This window comes from Tupaia chinensis, unplaced genomic scaffold, assembly GCF_000334495.1.
Source record: "Tupaia chinensis unplaced genomic scaffold, TupChi_1.0 Scaffold143333_1, whole genome shotgun sequence".
In the NCBI taxonomy this organism is placed as follows: Eukaryota; Metazoa; Chordata; class Mammalia; order Scandentia; family Tupaiidae; genus Tupaia; species Tupaia belangeri.
The window spans coordinates 60334-82426 of NW_006203177.1; the positions used below are offsets into that span (position 1 = coordinate 60334).

General features: G+C 41.1%; 2 protein-coding genes across 15 annotated transcripts in view; one reads left to right on the plus strand and one right to left on the minus strand.

The window, feature by feature from the left end:
* GPR160 (G protein-coupled receptor 160) overlaps positions 1-7326 on the plus strand; it is a 17225-nt gene extending 9899 nt beyond the window's left edge. For 5 of the 10 annotated variants that reach the window (XM_014582255.2, XM_014582259.2, XM_014582257.2 and 2 more), the window contains 3 exons: positions 2176-2302; positions 3982-4094; positions 6047-7326. In XM_014582255.2, the coding sequence (XP_014437741.1) occupies positions 6118-7134 (1017 nt within the window). In that variant the 5' untranslated portion in view covers positions 2176-2302; positions 3982-4094; positions 6047-6117 and the 3' untranslated portion in view covers positions 7135-7326. The remainder of the gene's footprint in view (positions 1-2175; positions 2303-3981; positions 4095-6046) is intronic. The other 5 variants (XM_014582260.2, XM_014582261.2, XM_027766420.1 and 2 more) reach the window with 3 other exon arrangements.
* Positions 7327-11676: 4350 nt separating this feature from the next.
* Positions 11677-22093, minus strand: part of PHC3 (polyhomeotic homolog 3) — an 87743-nt gene continuing 77326 nt past the window's right edge. For all 5 annotated transcript variants that reach the window (XM_006163854.3, XM_027766421.1, XM_014582254.2 and 2 more), the window contains one exon: positions 11677-20274. In XM_006163854.3, the coding sequence (XP_006163916.1) occupies positions 20120-20274 (155 nt within the window). In that variant the 3' untranslated portion in view covers positions 11677-20119. The remainder of the gene's footprint in view (positions 20275-22093) is intronic.

The window sequence follows — 22093 nt, forward strand, 5'->3', positions numbered from 1 at the left end:
CACACATACACATGCCCGGCGTGAGTTTAAGCCACCAGGTCCGGGACTCGGACCGTGGTCAACGTCAACTACATGGGGGAGTCCAGTGACATAGCCATTTCGTCAACTGCTGGTCCCATATACCCGATGTGTTCTAAGCCCCCGGGTCCGGGACTCGAACTGAGGTCAACCACATGGGAATCTAGCCTCTTAACCACCACGCTACCTGGCTGGCCCTTGGATGTTCCTATTTCAGAAAGCCCTTTCCTGTGTGTAAACGGGGTCCCTTTGTACATTCCCAGCGTAAACTGAGCATAATCCTGGCTTATTCATCATGAGCTTTGCAACTAGCCCTGATGTTGAACTTGAGCTCCGACACTTCCTACTCAGGCGATGAGGGAAGTTTATTGTCCCCAAACTTGTTTCTTGAGGGGGAAAATGAGACGTAACTTTGGTGATTGTCGTAAGAATCAGATACGTGGGGGACGACCCTGCCAGGCTCAATGCAGTGTCTCTCCCACGGATTCCTTCCTCTCGCCAGGCTCAGAGACAGCTGCGGCACTGAGTCCAGCGTTTGCACAGAAGCAGGCCAGAAGGTCGGCGTGCCTGGGTGTGCCCTCCGTTTGATGCTCATGATCTGGGGCCGCAGGGTGCTGGGCAGTGTAACCGGGCCATCGCAATACTTGACGTTACTAACCTTTCTGTCACTCTGCAACTGTCATGAGTGCATGGAGGACTCTGCAAAAGCTCCGAGATACGTGGTCACACTAAATGCTAAGGAGAGTCCAGCTGTCTATTACGTTAGATGCTACAGCACTCTGAAACGTGGGACAAGGCTACTCCGCTCACTAATGTTTGCAGGGGAACATATCAGGGGTCATCAAAAAGTTCTTGGAAAATGCATATTATGAAAATACTGCATGGATTCAAAATACTTTTGCACTAAAACTCATGCTTTTTTCCTAGTAATTATTTATTTTTAATTTCATTTATTATTATCATTTTTCAATTTGACTAGAGAGAGACCGAGAGAGAGCAGAAGTGAGAAAGCAAGCCGCCAGGTCCAGGACTTGAACCATGGTCAGTCATGTGGGAGTCCAGTGCCCCAACCTCCACACCACCTGCTAGCCCCCAAAACACATACTTTAATTCCATTTTTCCATGAAATTTTTTTAATTGGAAAATTAACACTGGTCCAAGACTTTTTAAATTTATTTTTATTTTTTTAAAGAGTTATTAACTTTATTTATTTATTTACTTATTTTAATTTGACTAGAAAGTGATAGAGTGAGAGAGAGAGAGAAGAAAAGTGAGAAAGCAAGCCTCCAGGGCCAGGATGCGAACCATGGTTGGCACCCTTAGCCACCATGCCAAGTGCCAGCCCCCAAGACTCTATTTTTTAAAGTTTTTTTCTGTCTAGAGTTTCTCTCATGTGCCATGAACATGAGAGAGAGAGAGACCGCACCCTCAGCATGGTTATGATGATCTGCCCTCAGCCTCAGCCAGACCCGGGTCACAGGCACACACGTACACGTACCCAGCTCATTCACGGTCTCTGGACACGAGCCCAGGACCCTCCCATGTGGACTGGTCTTACAGAGCATCCCATTCTACAGCTTGCCATCTGGCTCCCATGAACTTCAAGTCCTCTCGTATAGGAACTTCTCATCAGAAATGTTAACATGCAACGAACGCTGGGGCCAGCAGGTGGCATGGTTAAGGTGCTGGGTTCCCACATGATCAACCATGGTTTGAGACCCAGACCCAGCAGCTTGAAGCTCATGCTGGGAGCATGTGCGTGTGTGCCCAAAATCCCGAGAGAATAATGGAGGGGATTGCAGAGTGGCCATCCCCTCAGGGGAGTGATTTCTCACTTTGTTTCTCTGTCTCTCTCTATGTGCCCTATAACAAAAAGATCTCTGAAAAGAGGCAACAAATGTCTGAGGTCCTGAAAGCAGCGAGAGCACCACCTGTGTAGCCTACAGGCAAGCACCGAAGTGAGGCAGGAGCTCTTCAGGGGGCGCCGTCACTCCGTCTGTCTCAGGGCTCTGGTGGACGTGCGGTCTCCTCCTTTTGCTCTGAAGAAGCTAAGACTGTTAGCAGGCAGCAGCTCCAGTCCCACTAGGTTTTCCTGAACACCGATCTGGAGCCAGTTCCTCCAGACCGGTGACGGTTATTTCTGTCCCCTTCACGCAGAGCCTACTCACGTGGCATTCCGGGGGAGCAAAGTGAGATGCAGGAAACCAGAAGTCATCACTGAAGGCAAGAAGGCAGCGAAACCGAGCTGCGTAGGAAGAGCAGCAGGGAAGCCCGCTGACAGCAGGTACGGTGCGTGGGGAAGGGTGGATTGGGTCACGAGACCAGCAGAGGGTGTGATGGTTACGGTGCTGGACTCCCACATGGTCGACCGTGGTTCGTGTCCGAGATCCAGTGGCCTAAAACTCATGCCGGGCACACGTGTGTGTTTCTAAGACCCCGAGAGGCAAACAGAGGAGAAGGGATGGCGGCGTGGCCCTTCTCCCCAGGCGGTGATTTCTCGCTCTCTGTCTCTGGGAAGTGCACACGCCCTTTAGCAAAAATCTCTCTAAAAAAACAAAAAAGAATTAATCGTGTCATAAGCAGAGAGCCGAGACAGGGTCAGTGAGAAGAAAGCAGGAGTGTTTCCCTGAGGCCCTGCTGACACTTCCAACGGGGACTGATGAAGGTCAGTCCATGGGTGGTGAGATGCCGGGAAAGACTTCCACAGCAACTCTTTCGGTGGTCGATCTGTAAGTGGTAAACCTCCTACCGGAAGAGGACCCCATCTTATAGATCGCTGAATCTCTGTAGTTCCTGTGAACTTTTTACCTTTTTTAGAATTATTTAATTCCATTTGTTATTATTTTTTAATTTGACAGAGAGAAACAGAGAGAGAGAAACGGAAGGGGAGAGAGCAAGCCGCCAGGTCCAGGACTTGAACCACTGTCGGCCATGTGGAATCCAGCGCCTTTAACCACACCACCTGCCAGCCCCACTTTGAACGTTTTTAAAGGGAAACTTTAGGACAAGTAGTTTATCAGAGGATTTTTGTCTCGTCCCGGGGGCCAGTTTAAAGAACTGTTGTGGTTGTGACCTGGGCTGGTGCTCTGTGTGGGAAGCAGGTCGGTCCTGTCTCAGGAGGGTCTGACCGTCTTACACCGGTTCCTGAACCACGGCGCGGGTCAGTGCTGGCATCCTTCCTTTCGGCTGCTTCTTACTGCTGCCAGTCGCTTCCCTTCCCTGGGTCCGTCTGTCTTCCAGCTTTATGTACTGACTTTGAGAGTTTTTAGAAGATAAAGTCATGTAGATAGATAATTCACTTTCATGAGACTTTTTTTAGAACTGGGTGTTTATAAATGTGAACCCACATTGTTTCCCTGCCTCTTCCCCATTTTAATCCAACATCGACTCTTTCAAAACAAGCCCCGGGGGACCAGCAGTTAGCGTAATGGCTATGTCGCTGAACTCCCATGTAGTCAACCCCAGTTCAGGTGCCAGACCTGGTGGCTTAAACTCACGCCGAGCACGTGTGCATGTGTGCCCAAGATCCCAAGAGGAGAATGGAGGAGAAAGGATTGCAGCGTTGCCATCCCCCCTGTGTGTGTGTGTGGGTGATTTCTCACTTTCTGTCTCTGTCTCTCGTGCGCACACGCACCCTATAGCAAACCCTCCAAAAAAAAAAAAAAAAAAGCCTGGGCTGGCTCCGTGGCACAGCAAACGTATTGCTTGAGGGAGGCCAGATCCCACCCGATGACCATAGTTCAAGCCCAACCCAGTCAGCCTGGGATGTGTGGGCACATGTGCAGTGGCAGGACCCCACGGGCCACAGCACTGGAGGAAGGGGCTTCTCTTCTCTCCGTTTGTCATACATGCACACAGGAGAACACCATTCATCCAGGTGGCCTTATGTAGGCAATACCACTTGATTTCTTATTTTTATTATTTTAAATAATTATTTAACTCTATTTACTTCAATTTAAACAGAGGGAGAGAGTGAAAGAGAGAGAGAGAGGAAGCAAACTGCCAGGTCCAGGACTGGAGCCAGCCGACCATGTGAGGCCAGCGCCCTCAACCGCTACACCACCTGCCGGCCCCAAGTTAGTACAGTTTTATTTTGGTGCACAGACATTTGAGAATCCATGCATAGTTTTTCCATACTCGTCATACTAGGGAGGTACTTGTGTCTGACTTGTTCTTTTACACCTAGTCGTGAAAATAGATACTGTATTTTTATAACGACATGCACACATGCAGGTACACATGTGTACACACACGCAGAATTTGTGTACTTTATAACCAGTCGTGAAAATACTGTGTTTTTATAACTACACATATGCACGCACGTACACGTGTACACATACACACACAGAACTTGTGTACTTTAATGGGTGAGCCTATGTCTTATGGCCATGACAGAAAGGCTCAACCTGTCAACAGAACCGACAGCCCTCTCTCACGTAGATTTCTTTATCCTTTGATAGGATCCTCCTTAGTCCCTTGAAATCATCAGTGATCTGTTTTTAGGCATCGACTTTTCAGACTTGATTCTCACTTATTATATTTTTTGAGAGAGATATTTGCAGTAAGGTGTGTGCAATCGCCAGAGAGACAGAAAGGGAGAAATCACACACCTTCCCGCCTCCAGAAGATGGAGAAAGGATTGTGGTGTGGCCATCACCCCCCGCCCCCCCGGGGGGGGTGATTTCTTGCTGTCTGTCTCTCAAACATACACAAATGTACTATAGCAAAAATCTCTCCCCCACACACACATAAAAAAACTTCATGTGGGGTGCATGTGTATCCATGCTCAAGATCCCAAGAGGAAAAAGGAGAAGGGACTGCAGTGTGGCAGTCCCCACAAAGGGTGATTCCTTACTCTGTCTCTGGAAAAAAAAAGAGCACACTCATCGTAATACAAAAAACTCAAAAAAAAAAAAAAAAAAAAAATTATTAGTGATAGAATATTGCTGTCACACTGGTATTTATCTCTTTTGCAAGTTTTTAAAGCCTGTGTTTGGGCCAGCTCTGCAGCCTAGTGGTTATGGAGTCAGCTCTCACATGGCTGACTATAGTTTGAGTGCTGGCCCAGCTGGCTTGACCCACACACTGGGTGCATGTGCATGCATGTCCCACATCCAGACTAGATGAAGAAAAGCAAGGAGGAGTTGCACCTGACCACCCCCCCCACTGGGAGGTGTGCCGCTCTCCTTCTCCCTCAAGTGCACGTATCCTCAGGCATCAACAAAAACCCGTGCTTTTACTTTTACAGGAGTCAGGAGTTCTGGACCACTGGGTCTCAAAAAATAACCAAAGTATTACAAAATCTGATCACGTGCTGTATTCTTATGCATATTATTATATATATTTATGTATTTGCTGGGAAATGACTGGATTAAATCAGATTTTTGAGAATGTAAGTGTTTTGTCCCGACCCGAGGGACAGTCGAACAGGTTTCCCGAGGGAAGGAGTGAGAGATGGGACGAACGACGCAGTGTTACAACACGGAGATGACAGTGTTACAGCTCTTCAGGGTTGTCCGTTTATTGTGGGCAGCACGGAGATGACACAGTGTCACAGCTCTTCGGGGTTGTCTGGAGACGACGCAGTGGGACAGCTCTTCAGGGTCGTCTGGAGATGACATGGTGTTACAACTCTTCAGGGTCTTCAGGGTAGTCTGGCAATTATGGGCCAGGGATTGTGGTTATATACATGCTGGTGGGCAGTGATTTGTTGAATGAAGGATTGTAAAAGGGGGGTTATGATTGGTTGCTTTTGTGGACCAATCATGAGGTGCCGGATATGCAAATCTGAGGGATTCTAAGCTCACAGATTTGCTATGGGTAGTGGCCAATCAGAGCATGGTTTTGAAGGTGAGGTTTTTGAAGGGGAGCCAATCATGGCCTTTGGCATTGTGTAATTGCTTTCTGAGAAACTGAAACCTAAGGGCGATATTCGCTGGTGCACAGCTTCCCACAGTGTTTACTCTGTAAAGTATGAATATAGAGCTATATCAAAATAACAAAGGTTTTCTTTTCACTTTGTTTGCAGGGGAAAAAAGCAAGTGAAGAATGTTTGATCACGTGTATCTCAGCGGGTCTTCTTGAAATTTAACTAAAACTATGACTGCTCTTGCTTCAGAGAACTGCTCTTTTCGGTACCAGTTACATCAAAAAACCCAGCCCCTAGATGTTAACTGTCTGCTGTTCTTGATTGTACTTGGGAAAATATTCCTAAATATCCTCACACTAGGACTGAGAAGAAAAAACACCTACCACAGTTTTATGGAGTATTTTTGCATTTCTCTGGCCTTTGTCGACCTTTTACTCCTGGTGAACGTTTCCATCATATCCTACCTGCGGGATTTCGTACTTCTAGGCGTGAGGTTTACACAATACCACATCTGCCTGTTTACTCAAATTACTTCCTTTACTTACGGTTTTCTGCATTACCCAGTTTTCCTGGTAGCATGTATAGATTACTGCCTGAATTTTTCTACAATCACCAAGCTTTCATTTAAGGGTCGAAAGTTATTTTATTTCTTCGTAGTCCTCTTCCTGTGGGTTTCCGTTCTTGCTTATACTTTGGGAGACCCAAGTACCTTCCAAAGCCTGACGGCGCAGAGCCCTGGCTCTCATCAGTGCACGCTCCACGCCAGCACGCAGAGTTACTGGCTGTCGCTCTCCATGGTGGCCATTCTGGTGGTGGCTTTTGTAACCTGCTGGTCCGAAGTCGTCACCTTGGTACAGGCTATGAGGATAACTTCCTATATGAACGAGACTATCCTGTATTTCCCTTTCTCATCCCACTCCAGTTACACCGTAAGTTCTAGAAGAATACTCTTGTCCAAGCTCCTGGTCTGTTTCCTTGGCACCTGGCTGCCATTCGTACCGCTTCAAGTCGTGATTCTTTTACTTCAGGTACAGATTCCAGCATATATTGAGATGAACGTTCCCTGGCTGTATTTTGTCAACAGTTTTCTCCTTGCTACAGGTTACTGGTTTAACTGCCACAAGCTTCATTTAAGAGAAATGGCATTCCCTGTGGATCCGTTCGTCAACTGGAAATGCTGCTTTGTCCCACTTACACTCCATCACCTTGAGCAAACTGAAAAGCCTATATCGATAATAATTTGTTAATATGTTGCCATGTTAAAACTAATGAAAACTTACAACCATAATAGGAATAAATTTTATGACTGGGAAAGAATGGTGACTCAGGACCTATTCTAAACAGTGAACTGGGTTGGTCCTATGGCTCAAAGGTTAAGGGAGACAGATCCCGCCTGGCTAACGATGGTTCAAATCCTGGCTCTGGCCACTTGAAGAGCACTGGGCACATGTGAGTGTGTGCCCCTCATTCTGATGGGATGGAAAAAATGGAGGAAAAGGGATGTGATATGAGCAGGCCCCACTAGGGGGTGCTTTCTCTATCTGGAAAGTACAGGTGCCCTCTGGCAAAAGACAAGAAACTGAACTGAAGCTTTTTCTCCTTAACTCTCATGCATTCTCAGCATGTGTGTTTAGGGGTTATATTATTTATTAAATAGTGTTTTCTTTAAAAACAAAATAATTCTAAGCAGTTTTTGTACTTGTTCAGGAACACCGTAAGTTACAAATAGTGACATGTTATTGACACGAAGGTAAAATAAGCTAACTGATATTGGGCTCTACTGATGTTTGTCTTACCCCAAAACCTACTGGCTACAAATGGTCATGTAAATCTGTGATTTCACTGCCAACTTTAAAATGTGAACTTAAATAAACATATTTATGAAATTCACAGCCAGAAAATCAAAGTCATTTTCTCAAAATTATGTTGCATAAATTAATATAAGGGGAATATTGGCTTTTAGCTAATTAAAAAACATACTCCTCTAGAACCAGCAGGAGGCATGGAGGTTAAGGTGACTCGATCCAACGAGGCTAACTCTGCAGTTTGTGTCCCAGACCCAGTGGCTTGAAAATCACGTTGTGCACGCATGCATGCCCAAATCCTACGAGCAGACTGGAGGAAAAGTGATTGCGGTGTAGGCCCCTGGGGGTGATTTCTCACTTTCCCTCACTGTCTCTGGTGACTGCATGTTTCCTGTGTGTGTATGGATGTAGATACACACACACACACATGCACATATATATTCATATTGTTCCAAATGGAAATGCCAGTATTGCCGGAGGAGGAATTTCACTCGTTCCCGTTACAGAACTGGAATAGTGACCAGGTCCCTCTCCATGATGTAACATTTTCAGTTGACGCTGTATGTCACATACTTGCCTGTCAAATCCAACTGCACTGGCAACGTACCACACAGCTGGAGTGGAGGGCTTGTCCTTGTCCTCGTCCTCAGATGGGCCGTTGGGGTTGGAGGGCCCACTCTGGGCAGCTGCTTATGCAGCGCAGCTGCAGCAGCATCCCTGTCCTCTACCCACAAGATGCCAATAGTTCCTGCACACCAGTGACAAAGCTGTCCCCAGGCACGCCCAAGCCTCCCTTGAATGGACAAACCTGCTGGCAGTTAACATCACTGAGTGAAGTGGTATGAGTGGCAGCACCATCAGAAGTCGCCCTTAAGAACTAAGCCATGCAGCTGTTTCAGCGCCAGTTACAAATATTGATACATATTACACAAAACCAAATCTACCATTTCCTGAATTGGCAGCTTTTTATTTTTTTTACATTTTTTGGGGGGGGGAGAGATTTTTGCTATAGGGCATGTGCACTCACTGGAGAGACAGAAAGTGAGAAATCTGCCAGGAGGGATGGTCACACCACAATCCCTTCTCCATTCTCTTGGGATTTTGGTCACACATGCACATGCTCCCAGCATGAGTTTTAAACCACCAGGTCTGGGACTCAAACCATAATTGACTAGGCGGGAGTACAGTGACATAACTATTATGCCATCTCCTGGTCTCAATATTTTTTTTCACAGGACCCATATACTTATTAATTTATGTACATAAGTGTGTGTATCCTAGCAGTACATACCATTATAGGTTCTGCAGAGATCTATTTTCTAGTGTCATTTTTAAAAACGATGCTTGTGGGACCAGCAGGAGGCATGGTGGTTAAGGTGCTGGACACTCCCACATGGCAGACCACAGTGAGAGCCCTGGACCTGGTGGCTTGCTTTCTCACTTCCCCTCTCTCTCCTCTTTGTGTGTGTCTCTCCTCTCTGTCAAATTAAAAATAAATGAATGAATAAATAAAATTAAGTCATTTTTAAAAAATGCTTGTGACCCACCCTACCGAGTTCAAGATCCACAAATGAATAACTTTCCATTATTTGGAGAATGTCCTAGAACATTAAATTGGGTGATTATAATATTAAAAAATACTTCTGAAAAACAGGAATAAAAACTACATTGTTCTATATAAAAGCCAAACGTGGGCTCAACTTCAGTGGCACGAGGCAGGGCTCCTGTGTGTCTCTTTATCCTCTGTACTGCTCTTTAGTTCACCATTTGTCGGACTAGATCCAGCAGCCAACAGAAAAGGAAATAAGAAAATGCACAGCTAGAGGAGCCAGCTGGTGGTGTGGTGCTTAAGGTGGCTGGATCTGATGTGACTGACTGCCCTATCGGAGCCCAGACCCAGCAACCTGAAAAATAAGCCGGGCACACTGCATGTGTGCCCAAAATCCTGAGAGGAGAATGGAGGACAAGGGATTGCAACATAGCCCGTTCCCATAGGGGGTGCTTTCTCACTTTCCCTCTCTGCCTCTGGTGAGTGCATACACCCTATAGCAAATTTTTAAAAAGAAAAGAAAATAGCCAATTAGAAACCAACCACCAAAATGGCAGCTGCGAATCTGTATATATCAATAATGGTACTGACTGTAAATGGGTTAAACTCCCCAATCAAACGATACAGACTGGCTGAATGTATTAAACAACATACAAAAAAAGGAGCTTTCAATAGGCTGCTTGCAAGAAACACACCTCACTGATAAAGTCACACAAATGAGAAGCTGAGAAGTGTCATTCCGTGCAAGGGGAAAACAAAAAAGCAGGTATCGTCATCCTAAGAGCATACAAAATAGACATCAAGATAAAACATATCAGGGGACATAGAAAGTACCATAGTAAAGGGATCGACTCACCAGGTAGAAATAATACAACATCAGGACATCCAGATACATAAAACAGACTCCCAGATTTTAAGGGAGATGTGAACTAAGACGTTAACTGCTGAGGATCTCGACATCCTCTCGTTATTGCACAGATCATCTAAACAAAAATAAAGACAATGGAGTTTAATGACGCCTAAACCAAGTGGGCCTAACATTTATAGGACATTTCACCCAACAGCAGAATATATTTTTTCAGCAGCATATGAAGCATATTCTCAGGCTAACTACATAATAGGGCACAAAAGAAACTTCTACAAATTAAAAAAAAAAATAGAAATCATATCTAGTGTCTCTTTTGACCATAATGAAATTGAACTTGAAATTGACATGGGTTGGCTTCATAGCCTAGTGGTTAAGGGGGCTGGATCCACAGGGTTTAAAGCAGTTCAAAACAGTGGCTTGAGGAACATGCTGGGCATGCACGTGTGCCCAGAAACCTAATGGGACAGAGAGGGGGAGGAAAAGGAATGGCAGCATGACCATGCCCCACTGGCGAGTACCTTCTCCCTCTCTCTGGCAAGCACACACACCATCTGGCAATTAAAAAGGAAAATAAATCTTGAAAATATGCAAATACATGGAAACTAAACAACATGCTCCTGAAGGATTTTGAATCATTGAAGAAGAAAGACAATTTTTAATTTCTTGAAACAAATAGTAATGAAATAACTGCACTCTAGAACCTCTAAGATGCAATGAAGGCAGTATTAAGAGGAAAGTTTGGAGGCAGCCAGTGGAATGGAGGTTAAAGCAGCTGATCCCGCATGTCCGACTACATGGTTCGACTCCCAGATCCAGCAACTTAAAGCATGCTAGATGGATGCACGTGGATGCCCAAAATCCTGAGAGGAAAATGGAGAAGGGATTGTGGCATGACCATCCCTCAGAGGGATGATTTCTCACTCTCCCCTTCTCTGTCTGCCTGTGGTGAGTGCATGCATCCCAGAGAAAAAAAAAAGGAAAATTTATATCGATAAGTACTCTAAGTACTCATAAATACACACACACACACACACACACACACACACACACACACAGGGTTGTTGGAAAAGTCATGACACATGATGGTTTAGTCAAAACGTGTCATGACTTTTCCAACAACCCAAATAGAAGAATGCAAATAAACAACCTAAGAGTGCCTCTCAAGGAACTGGAAAAGAACAAGCTAAACCCAAAAATAATAGAAGAAAACAAATAATAAAAACAAGAGCAGAAATTAATGCAATAATGATCCCTTCTCCATTCTTCTCTCGGGATCTTGGGCACACACACACAAGTGCCTGGTGTGAGTTTAAGCCACTGGGTCCAGGACTAGAACTGCGGTCAACTACAAAGGAGTCCAGCGATGTAGCCATTACACCATCTGCTGGTCCCCTGCAACTGAAATATTTCAAAGAGTAAGTGAACTACTAAAGATTTATACTCGCAGGTTTTAAATCAGGAAAACATAATTATTTCAAACCTCTCATTAAGCTTTTTGCTGTTACTGTTTATTTGGAAAGGAGTCCCGTGTTTCATAGGCTTAAAGGAAAAAAGAAATTACTCAATAGACAAGCCAAATGGAAGAGGCTTTATTTGTAAAGAAATGAACTTACAACTGGTCTACAATATATTATTGTAATATAAACAATATAAATAAAATGATCCTGTAGGCCCACTAATCTTCCATCCAGACCCACATGAAGCAAGGTACAACAATAGTCTATGTGAAAATGTGCAGGTAACAAAGGTGCAATTACAAGCAAGTTTAAGCAGCAGAGTATAAGGTGCTTTACTTTAATAGTTAATGTTGTCATCAACAAACATCTGAATGTTCCATTTTACTTCACTGAATACAGACACAACAAATATGAAAATCTAAAATTCATACACATGCTAATTGTTAATATGAAAGTGCTTTCTCTTTTTTAAAAAAATACACCAAATGGACACTTTTTACATAGATTAGGTGTGCTCTTATAATGCAAAATTAACTTCATTTTCAGGTTATACATTTTAAACTGTAGCTATAGACACCAATCTAGGAACTCTAATGCTAAGAGTGCTAAGACTATTTCATTTCCTGTGGGGAGGGTTCTAATACAATACCCAGTAAAGACAACTATCTATCATCCGAACATTTGTTTCCAGTAGAGACAGAGAATGTGTTCTTCCCCTTGGTGACACTTTGTTCATCCTGGGTGGATTACCCTTTGAGGTTTTAATAGTATGAAAGTCCTATTTTAGAACAATGGGAGAAACGAAAGGGAGGGTGGCAATTTGGTCAACATGCCCTTTAAGTATCAGAAAAAAATGAAGTTTATCACACAATTTGCCTTTGTTAAGTTAACCATAAAAATTTTAGTAAGGAAGGAAACAAAAATACTAATTTAGTAAAGAGTCTTGAAACGCCTGCCATCACTCCCTGACAGTGCTGTGTACGACACCCAGCCCACAACCAGCCTTCACTGTGAGCACAACCCTTACTTGGAACTTGGACTCTTTTCCTCCATGGGAAAAACAAAGACCAAGGTTTTGAATGAGATGATTGGGAATCTAGTTAAACAACTTGGAAATTACACATCTGAAATTTACTATTTTTGTACATTCAGTTGCAAAACTGAAGAATACATATGTAAAAAGTATTTATTCAACAGATTATTTTAACAGCATAAACTATTTGGAAAATTAGTACACTTTAGAAAATTAAAACACTTCAAATGGAATTTTTAATCAGTTCTATGGAACAATTTTTTAAAAACTCAGACTATCTGGCTACTTAGATGCTAGTTTTTTGTTTTCAGTCAGTTTGAAAGATTCCAATAGTTTCCAATCCATCACTTACTTGGATATTTTCCTACTTAAAAAGCTGCAACTATGATATGTAAAATATTTTTAAGTACTATATGTTTTCATTCTGCACCTTATGTAGAATGTTAGTATCAACTGATGTTAATATTTAAAGCTGTGTCAAAAGGAATGACAGTGTAATTCACAAAATCCCAGAGTGACGAGGGACCTTTACCCAGTAAATAATCAAATCTCCCACTCAGTGTTTACTCACCGAAGACCTGTCAACTGAAATCAGAGCAGTCTCCTGTTTATCAGCTCTGCATCTTAAAGACAGCCTCTTACTACCTACTGCATGTGCTTTTACATTTCTGCGTCTTAGGCATCTTGAAAAGGTGGACATTTGTAAAAATCCTAAAACACAATAAAACTTTTGTATCATCTAACATTTAAAAAAATACAAACAAACCACCACTACCCCCCCTCCCAAAAAAAAAGTAAAAAACAAGCCTGTTCCAGTGACCTCTTGGAGACTTCTCAGTTTCAGAGGGCGGTTACACTACTGACATTGGGTAGAAGCTTTTGTAGTTAAAATGTATAGTGGTCCACCAGCTTTTGTCCTGCTATACCCTGTACAGACAGCAACAACTCTGGAACAGATAAAAGTGCCGAAATGCTGCTGTGAAATATGGGCTGTCACAATGTTCTTCAAAGATCATTCATTCCATTCATGTGTAGTAGGTGAAATGTTACAGGAACCTGGTGAGATTCACACAGACCCCTTTGCTGTTATTTAGCTGAATCCTTTACCCAATGCAGAAAAAAATTCCCTCTCAGTTCCAAGTTTTAGGGTCAGCACATTAAGTAGTAATTAGGTCCATGTTTATTTAAGCCATTATGTATTACATTTAGGAAGATTTTACTTACTACTGGTTGCTTAAGTCTCATATACCACATTCTGCATGTTTAAGTGTTCAAATGGTTTGCAAAATAAGCACACGAATGAGTGTTTACATGTGTCTATATGCTCAATAGTCAACCAGTAAGTAGCATTTCTAAAAAGTTTTCTCTTGCTGTCTCTGTGGATTTTCTAACTTAATCCTTAGGAGAAGGACTAAGTAACCCAGGAAATGGATACCTAATAGCTTTTAGCAGAAGCTCTTAAGTAAAAAATGAACTATGAAAAAGAGAAAGGGACCTAAGTAGGGATAAAAAAATAACCCACGACGTGGCTTTGAATCATAGTTTTAGAGTTAGGTGGCACCTTAAAGAGGATTTAAAAACAAAATAAACATTTGTGTGGTGTAGGAACCACACTGCGTATTCAGATGAGGTTAGAAACTGAGAACTGCCCAAGGGGTCACGGCGTTAATCGACCAATTGGGAATAGACCCAGTCTCCAGTCCAGTGTGTTCCTCTTCACTCATCATGGCCCCTGAGGGTGTCCACGTTTTACTTACTACTGAAGTAGGCTATTCTCTCATTATTCAATACTACCCAAAACAAAAGAAAAGCAACACTTTGAAGACAAACATTCTGAACAAAGATTTTAAACACTGGATACTCCTGGTTTACTTCAGGCAATGCTAAAAAATTCCTTCTTTCTAAATAGGGTGATGTTTGTTTCACTATAAGCCTCACCACTCTAAACACCAACTTTTCCACAGGTGTCACTTAAAACACCACAAAACATGGATTTAACACTGATAATATTACGTAAAGTGTAATTTGTACAGCCAACAAATGATGGCTCCCATCAATCCTTAAGATAGTAATTACTGGAGTCCATTTAAACAGTCTGAGAGGACTTACTATCTCACTCTCATATTTAAATTATGCCATGTTAGCATTAGCAATGTTTTAAAATTATATTGATTTTCCCCCAAATAAAATTCATTCATTACTATATTTCTTTTAAAGCAACAAATTTTGTTTTCTTTCTATGGGTTTATACTGAACACCACCAGTATCACTGAGATTAACAGTTGTACTTCTGAAAGATGATAGAAAAAAATAATTTTCTAAAGTACAAAGCTTTAGCCATAACCTCATTTTGTACCTCTTCTCTAAATGTCAGATTTAAGTTGTCATATTTTAATAAAATTAATTGTCCACAAGTAAAAACAAGGGGGGGGGAATGGTGGAAAACATTTTCCCCAAAGGTTCTACAAACGTGCCACTTGCAAGTGCTGTGCGCACGTTTGTGTCGAAAGGAGGGTGGTCTGCGTTCAAGAAGCTGATCTCAGGTCTAGAATGGGGACTGTGCTCTCTTCAAGCATGTTTACTACAGTGAAAGTTCAGGAAAGGCCCAACATTTTTCTCGGGAATATGATGGGCATCATTTTATTTGTTAAAATTTTTATTTGTATTAGTGCTTTCAACTTTCAAGAAAAGTTCTCTTATATAATAATTTTAAAATAGATTAAACTCTAAAAAAATAGGTAAAATTTAAAAACTATTAAAAATTGAGGAAACTCTTTCCAAAGAAAGTAATATAATTTTAAACAATTTTATTGAAGAAATGGCATGCATTACTGCTATAAAGAAAACTATATAATGATACATTTTATAAACTTTTAACAAAAGAGGATTCTCTTGCCAAAGAAATTTTTTTTAAGATGTACGGCTTAAGGTGTTAAAATTAGATTTTGGTAAGATTGCATATTTAGTTTTCTAATACTGTATTTGTGCTTATCAAAACTGAATCACAATCTTTTAAGATGAAATCAAATGCTCCAAATAGATTTACAAAATACCAATGTTGATGAAATGGATCAGACCATTCACTTCATGATACACACTGCTGTGCACCAAAGAAATAGAGGTAGGCTTGTGTTTAATGATATCCAGACTAATAAAGAGACCTGCAGTCACGGTCACCCAATTCTTAGACTGAGAAAACCTAACAAGTAAATACTTTCTTAAAATGCCCTTCGTAAAACATCTACAAGGTTAATCCAACTGTAGCATCTGAAAAGAGAAACATCTCTGTAATTCTGACAATTCATGTATAACAATAAACTGTCTAATTTTGACAAATATTCTCTGACTACAATAGCTGTCATCTTTTTCAGAAATCAAAAATCACTAACTTATGTCACATTGAAACTCGTAATACCCATGCTCGTATGGGCAGGATCGCTTGATGAAGAGAGTGAAAGAATGAATTTGAATACAAATAAATCTTGACATATTAAAACCCATAGTGCTTGTTTGATGTAACTGGGATCCAAAAATTATAATTTATTGTTTTGAGCTACTGATGACGGACATATCTATACTATTAAATAAATTCACTTAGTTAACGGTGCTATCCTCTTGGGTCTGGAATGCTGTCTTCCTCCACCTTGTCCACTTTCCCATCCTTCCTAGAAAACCTTCCCAGGGCTCAGCTAGTTACATATCTGGTGCCAAGAATCAGACTGAGCAGACACTGCACAGACGGGCAGTTTCCAATGCCTAAAGGCTCACTGAAGCGTAACTGTTCGGTGCTAGAAAGTCTCGCTCTAGTTACCTCCCTCCCTAAAATTAGCCCCAGTGCAACAGCCCCTCTAAAGATTCTCAAGCAAAGGTCTCTCTAAGAAGGAAGTTTTCTCGGGGCTGGAGGCAGCTTTGTGGGGAGGAAGTGAGGTGAGGCCCTGTCATGCTGTTAGCTCATGCTCAATGCCAGTAGGCAGAGGCAGCGTGCATGCTGTCATTCCCCAAGGATGAGAGTTTTCAAATCACAAAACATAACCAAGCTGTTCTGCGTGAAATGCGTCTTTAAAATATTCTGTGTCCAATCGGGAATTCCATCTCATTTCAGTCAGGAATTCCATAAGGCCGTGAGGTCAGCGTGAGCCACACTTCCACATCTACAACAGCTGATCCTCTCCAAACCTGCTCAGACACGTTGCATGAGCACACAGCCTGAAACTACACCTGCAATGCCTCCTTACCATACTTGTGCCCTGGCGACACCAATGTCTTATGAAAATAACGGGCTTTTCAACACGTATTTGAACAAGCCAGTAAGAAATCTAAGACTTGAATTTGTAAAGAGATGTCTGATTAAATTTTATGCTTCATATATAAAGATTAGCTATATCAAAAATTATTCAAAAGTGTGGTCACAATAATACTTCTTTCATATAGTTCTAAAGTATTCTAGTCTTTATTTTATAGGCCAAGAAACAAAAATAAATACTAAGATACCTAAGGAAAAAAAAAAGAAAGAAAAGAAAAGAATTTCTATTTTGAACTAGGTAAAATACAAATATTCACTTTAAAAGTGCTTAAGTGTGTTCAGTGGTGAAGTGGGCTAACCTAACAAAGATGGCTGGGCTCTGTCTGTTTCTTCCCTGTCCTAAGGCTTTAGAAGATTTTACAACAAATTTAAAGTATCATGCAAAGTGATAGCTTAGGAGACAGTGCTTTGTCACCTACTGTGTTGAACATAACAAAACAGCATTGCTGTGTCTTACAAATGCCTACACGAGAATCGATGAGCATTACTGTCTTAAAAAAATTAATTTACAAAGCAGTTCTTGGTTTACTTAGGAACACAAGGCTTAAAGCAAATAAAATTTCAAACTTAGGGTTTTCCCCAGAGAAAAAAAGAGTATTACAGCTTAAAGTCAGGAAATGCAAAACTTAGGTAGCTAAAATCAGAACCTCTCTTTTCCCCCTGCTTGTCAATCTCTCTCCCCAATCAAAATCCTAAAACAATTAGCAATACACAAAGAAATGAACAATAGTCACACTCTCCCACCTGTATCACACTGAAACTGTGCCTACAGGAAAAAGATGGACATGCAGAGTTACTTCTGTACCTACTGTCCCTAACTGTATGAGAAGCTCTGACATTAAGATGATTGTGATCTCATCTCAGAGAAACTAAGAGCTGCACCAACGGGAGAACGAGCGGTTGCCAACATATGAGCCGTTTCTAATCAAAAGAATGCACTGGAAAAAAAACGAGTGTATTTTCTGAGTATGTTCTGAGTGGGGACAACAGAAAATCCAGATTCGTTTTAAGACTATAAGATGTAAGAGTATAAGGTGTTCTCCAGTATAAATCCCCGTGTTAGCTCCCCCTAGATACCTAGATGTGTGAGGCACAGGAGCTTTCAGTAAGCATCGCCTGATACTAGGAGAGGAAGTAACTACTACAAAGGAGTGCCTACAAAACACCTGAAAAGTTAACACCTTGAAGATGACAGCTACTACAGTATGGAGGGTACTCATTATTGCTAGGGGAGTCCTTGAAACTGTAATCCAGTAATCAAAAATGTGATATACAGAAATATGCGACATAGACTACAAGCTACTGTGGGTCTGGAACATGAGCCTTGCCTGGACACACTCTAACCCTACACACAAGGACCAGTAAACATCTTTTTTTAAACATTACTACACAAAGAACCCCACAAAGCATACATTCAAACAAGAGGCATCTAAAGATTTAAAAAATTACCCGCTGTATTTCTGTATAAAAATAATCAACATTCTCTAATGTACACAAAGCCAAAAGATAAATATCTGTGATGTCCTCAGTGACATCTTCAGTCTTCTCCTAGCTTAACACAGTCTTGCTCAAAAGAGCAGTGAAAATGCCTGAAACCCATGGACTTTTTCCTCCCAAATACTGAACTTCTGCCAAGTTTGGTGGATATTTCTTTAATTACTAAAATATCTCAATTATGTAGTAAAGATATAAGAAAAGATTGTAACAAAACCTTCATAATCTTCTCAAATAAAAGTGTTGACGTCCAGGACTGTAAAGCTGTCAGGGTTCCCACAAACAATTTTGCTTTAGTGTCATAATTCCGTAGAACACTTTCACTTTAGTGAAAAGCTTTGCTTTGAAAAAATTTTCCCCTACAACACGTACAAACAAAATCTTATCTGATCATCCAGGAAAAATAACCTAGTAAGTACTTTGCAGAAAGCACGCAAGCGCTTAATAAAGGGAAGAGGAATGTACATTCTAGCCAGACCCAACATGTTCAACATTAGAAAAAGCCCAAAGAGCGATTCACTATGATCTCTCTGCCAGAGAAGGCTATGCACTGACTCAGAAGGGTGGCAGCATCACGCTTTCATCAGTGCCGAGGAGTACAGAGATATGAAAGGTAATTAGTATGAGTCAGTACTTTCTGAAAACCCAATTATTTGTATTCTAGTCTTTATTTTATAGGCCAATCTTATGGATCCTCCCCCCTTTTCTAGTATGCATAAAACTGGAAAAGTATTTCAGCCAAACATTAATGCTATGTGAATAACGCTTTCATTGTGAATGGGTTTGTTATCATGCCCCATCTTTTTCAAATATCCCTTTCGATGAAAAAGCAACATTTATCATTCCTCCTCTTCCATCAGGATTTCTTGACCTTGGCATGACTGACAGTTTGGACCAGGTAATTCTTTGTGGGGAGGCTGTCCTGTGCACTGTATGTTATGTAGCAACAATCTCTGGTCTCCACACACTAGATACAGTAGCAATCCTTGGCCAAACCCAGCCTCAAGCTGTGATGATGAACTGTCCCTAGACATTGCCAATGCCATCTGCAGAGCTCCACCAAAACCACTGCCCAAAATGTATAAAAACTTAAGAGGAAAACTTTCTCAGTCAAACCAAAATCTTGGTCAAGTTTGGAACAGAAACCACCTCTCTGACTTCCAGATCAGTATTTTCATGCTAGAATGCAATCCTTTTTTTATAGACAGAGTATCTGTCTAAAGACACATTTTTAAAAATGCACATTGAGATTTCATTGCATACAATCCCATCACTGGACTCCTAAATTATCTCATAACATCTTTCTCATGTCAACATTTAGAAAACTAACAGGGTAGAAAAATGTATAAGAAAATCGAATCAAAAGAGGAGAAATGTAAATCATTAAATTACTTTTAAAAGGATTTATATTAATGATAAACATCACCTTTAAAAAATTATCTAGTATAACACGTTTCTTTGAAAAATATCATGGCCCTCTATAACAAGTCTTTCAATGTTGCATGTATCTTGTAAAATTAATGTCACCAATGTTGGCAAATTATGAAAATGTGTGATGAATTATTACATTTCTAGAAGAAATGTCTGGATTTGATGAGGAGATTCCAATGTGCTTGGCTACCCACCACAAAAAGTATAATATTCTAGGTCAACTCAGGCTTTTACCCTACACGTCTGTTTGAGAGGAGTAAAACTGCTGTTTCATCAAAGCCTCAGGTTTCTTCTAAGATTCCTTGAGAGAGTTGATGCGTGCACAGATCTTTAGAGCCGGGCCTAGCTTGATGTTCATTGCACTCATGAGATGGTCTTCTTTCAGCAGAAGAAGGGCCTGTCCATCTATCTCCTGTGCTCTGAACTCATCTGCAATTTCCTGGCAGCCTGGAATTTGATAAGAGGAAGTAAGTTACAATTAAATATACAACAATTACTCCGAATAGTCAACAGTTATGCTCTCGCTGGGTCTGCAAACCTGCAATACAGGCTGAGAAACAAATGAAATTTATTCACAGTATTTGGTTCACTGTGGAAGAAGAAAGTATTTGTTGGGATTCTGAAAATAATAATTAATTCAAAAATCCAGGTAAAGCAATTTACTCAGAATTCTTTTAATATAGAAATAATAAGTAAGACTCAGGTTAAAATGTACAAAGTCATCAATTTAGATATAATATTTCCTTCATGAAAAGAACTACTGTGTCACCTCAAAGCATGCCACACACATAACAGGTTTGAATTAGTTATACATCTCCTAAGCTTATTTGTGTAATATATCCTTCACGTATAGGTACAGAAGAATGAAATACAACTCTGCCACTTAAATTACAGTCTAGAAATAGCTCTCGTTTCAGAGCGTCACTTGCATTACCCTTTGTGCTCTACCCCACTTAACCGTCCTCGACTGCCAAGCCCATCTAAAATATTTATATTGTTCCTCATGACAGAATAAATCCCTCAAGAATGTAGTATCAATCTGATACAATGAGCCGAAGTATATTAAGATGTTCAGCTTGCAATTGCAATTTCAACTTTTTTTTTTTTAAGAGAGAGATTTTTAATATAGGGTGCATGCCCTTGCCAGAGAGACAAAGAGACAGAAAGCAGGAAGTCACCCTGGCCACGCTGCAATCTATTCTCTTCCATTCTCCTCTAGGGATTTTGAGCACTCATGCACACGCACTGGCATGAGTTCTAAGCCACCAGGTCCAGGACTCAAACCGTGGTTGACTAGGGGGCGCCCAGCAACGTAACCATACACCATCTGCTGGCCCCTCAGTTTCAACTTTTAAGCTCACTAGACTCATCGCCACTGCTGATAAAACAAATTCTCACTGAAATGATGAGTTTGCTGCCAAATAACCACCTGAGCCTGAAACACTTTCACTGTTCACAACATTTTACACGCCCAGGTTACTCAAATTTCCCCCTTAAGGGTAAATAAATCAGTAGAGGAGATAATCAATTAAGAAACCAAGAGAAGAAAAAATGTAGAAAATATGAGAAATTCCTTATAATAGTAAAGTTATAAAAGTGAATTTAAGAATAAAAACTAATTATTTTAAGTCTTTTTGTTTAATTCACATCAGAATTCTAATGGAAAACACAAATAGAAATGTAAAGAAAACTGGAAATGGTTACATTTTATCTTCTGACACCACAATTGCTCTAAAATGATTATACTTTTCACTGTAAATGTATCATTCTCTTATTTATTTAAAATAATAATGTCTTCCTTATCATTCTAGCACTAAGTACAAAGCATCAAGTAAGTGCAGAGTACAACTGACCCTTGAACAACACAAGTTTGAACTAGGAAGGTCCATTTAGTGCAGACTTTTCTCAATACTACTGTATTTTCTCTTCAAGAGTTTAACAACATTTTCTTTCCTCACCTACTTCACTGTAAGAATAAAGTATATAATGCATGTAACAAACACAATATGCATTAATTGACTGCTCATGTTATGTGAGCCTTCCAGTCAGACAGTGGGCTATTAGTGGTTAAGTTCAGGGGGTCTGAAGTCATACACCGATCTTCAACAGCATGGGCAACTGGCCATATACTTAGGAATAAGTGAAGGACTGAATGACTGACTAAACAAAAATGCAATCCACTACAGAAGAGAAAGAATGTCTGCATCTGTACGAGTAATACGGACATCTTCTCCTGTGTTCAGCTGTGCTTCTCCTGGTCATTTTC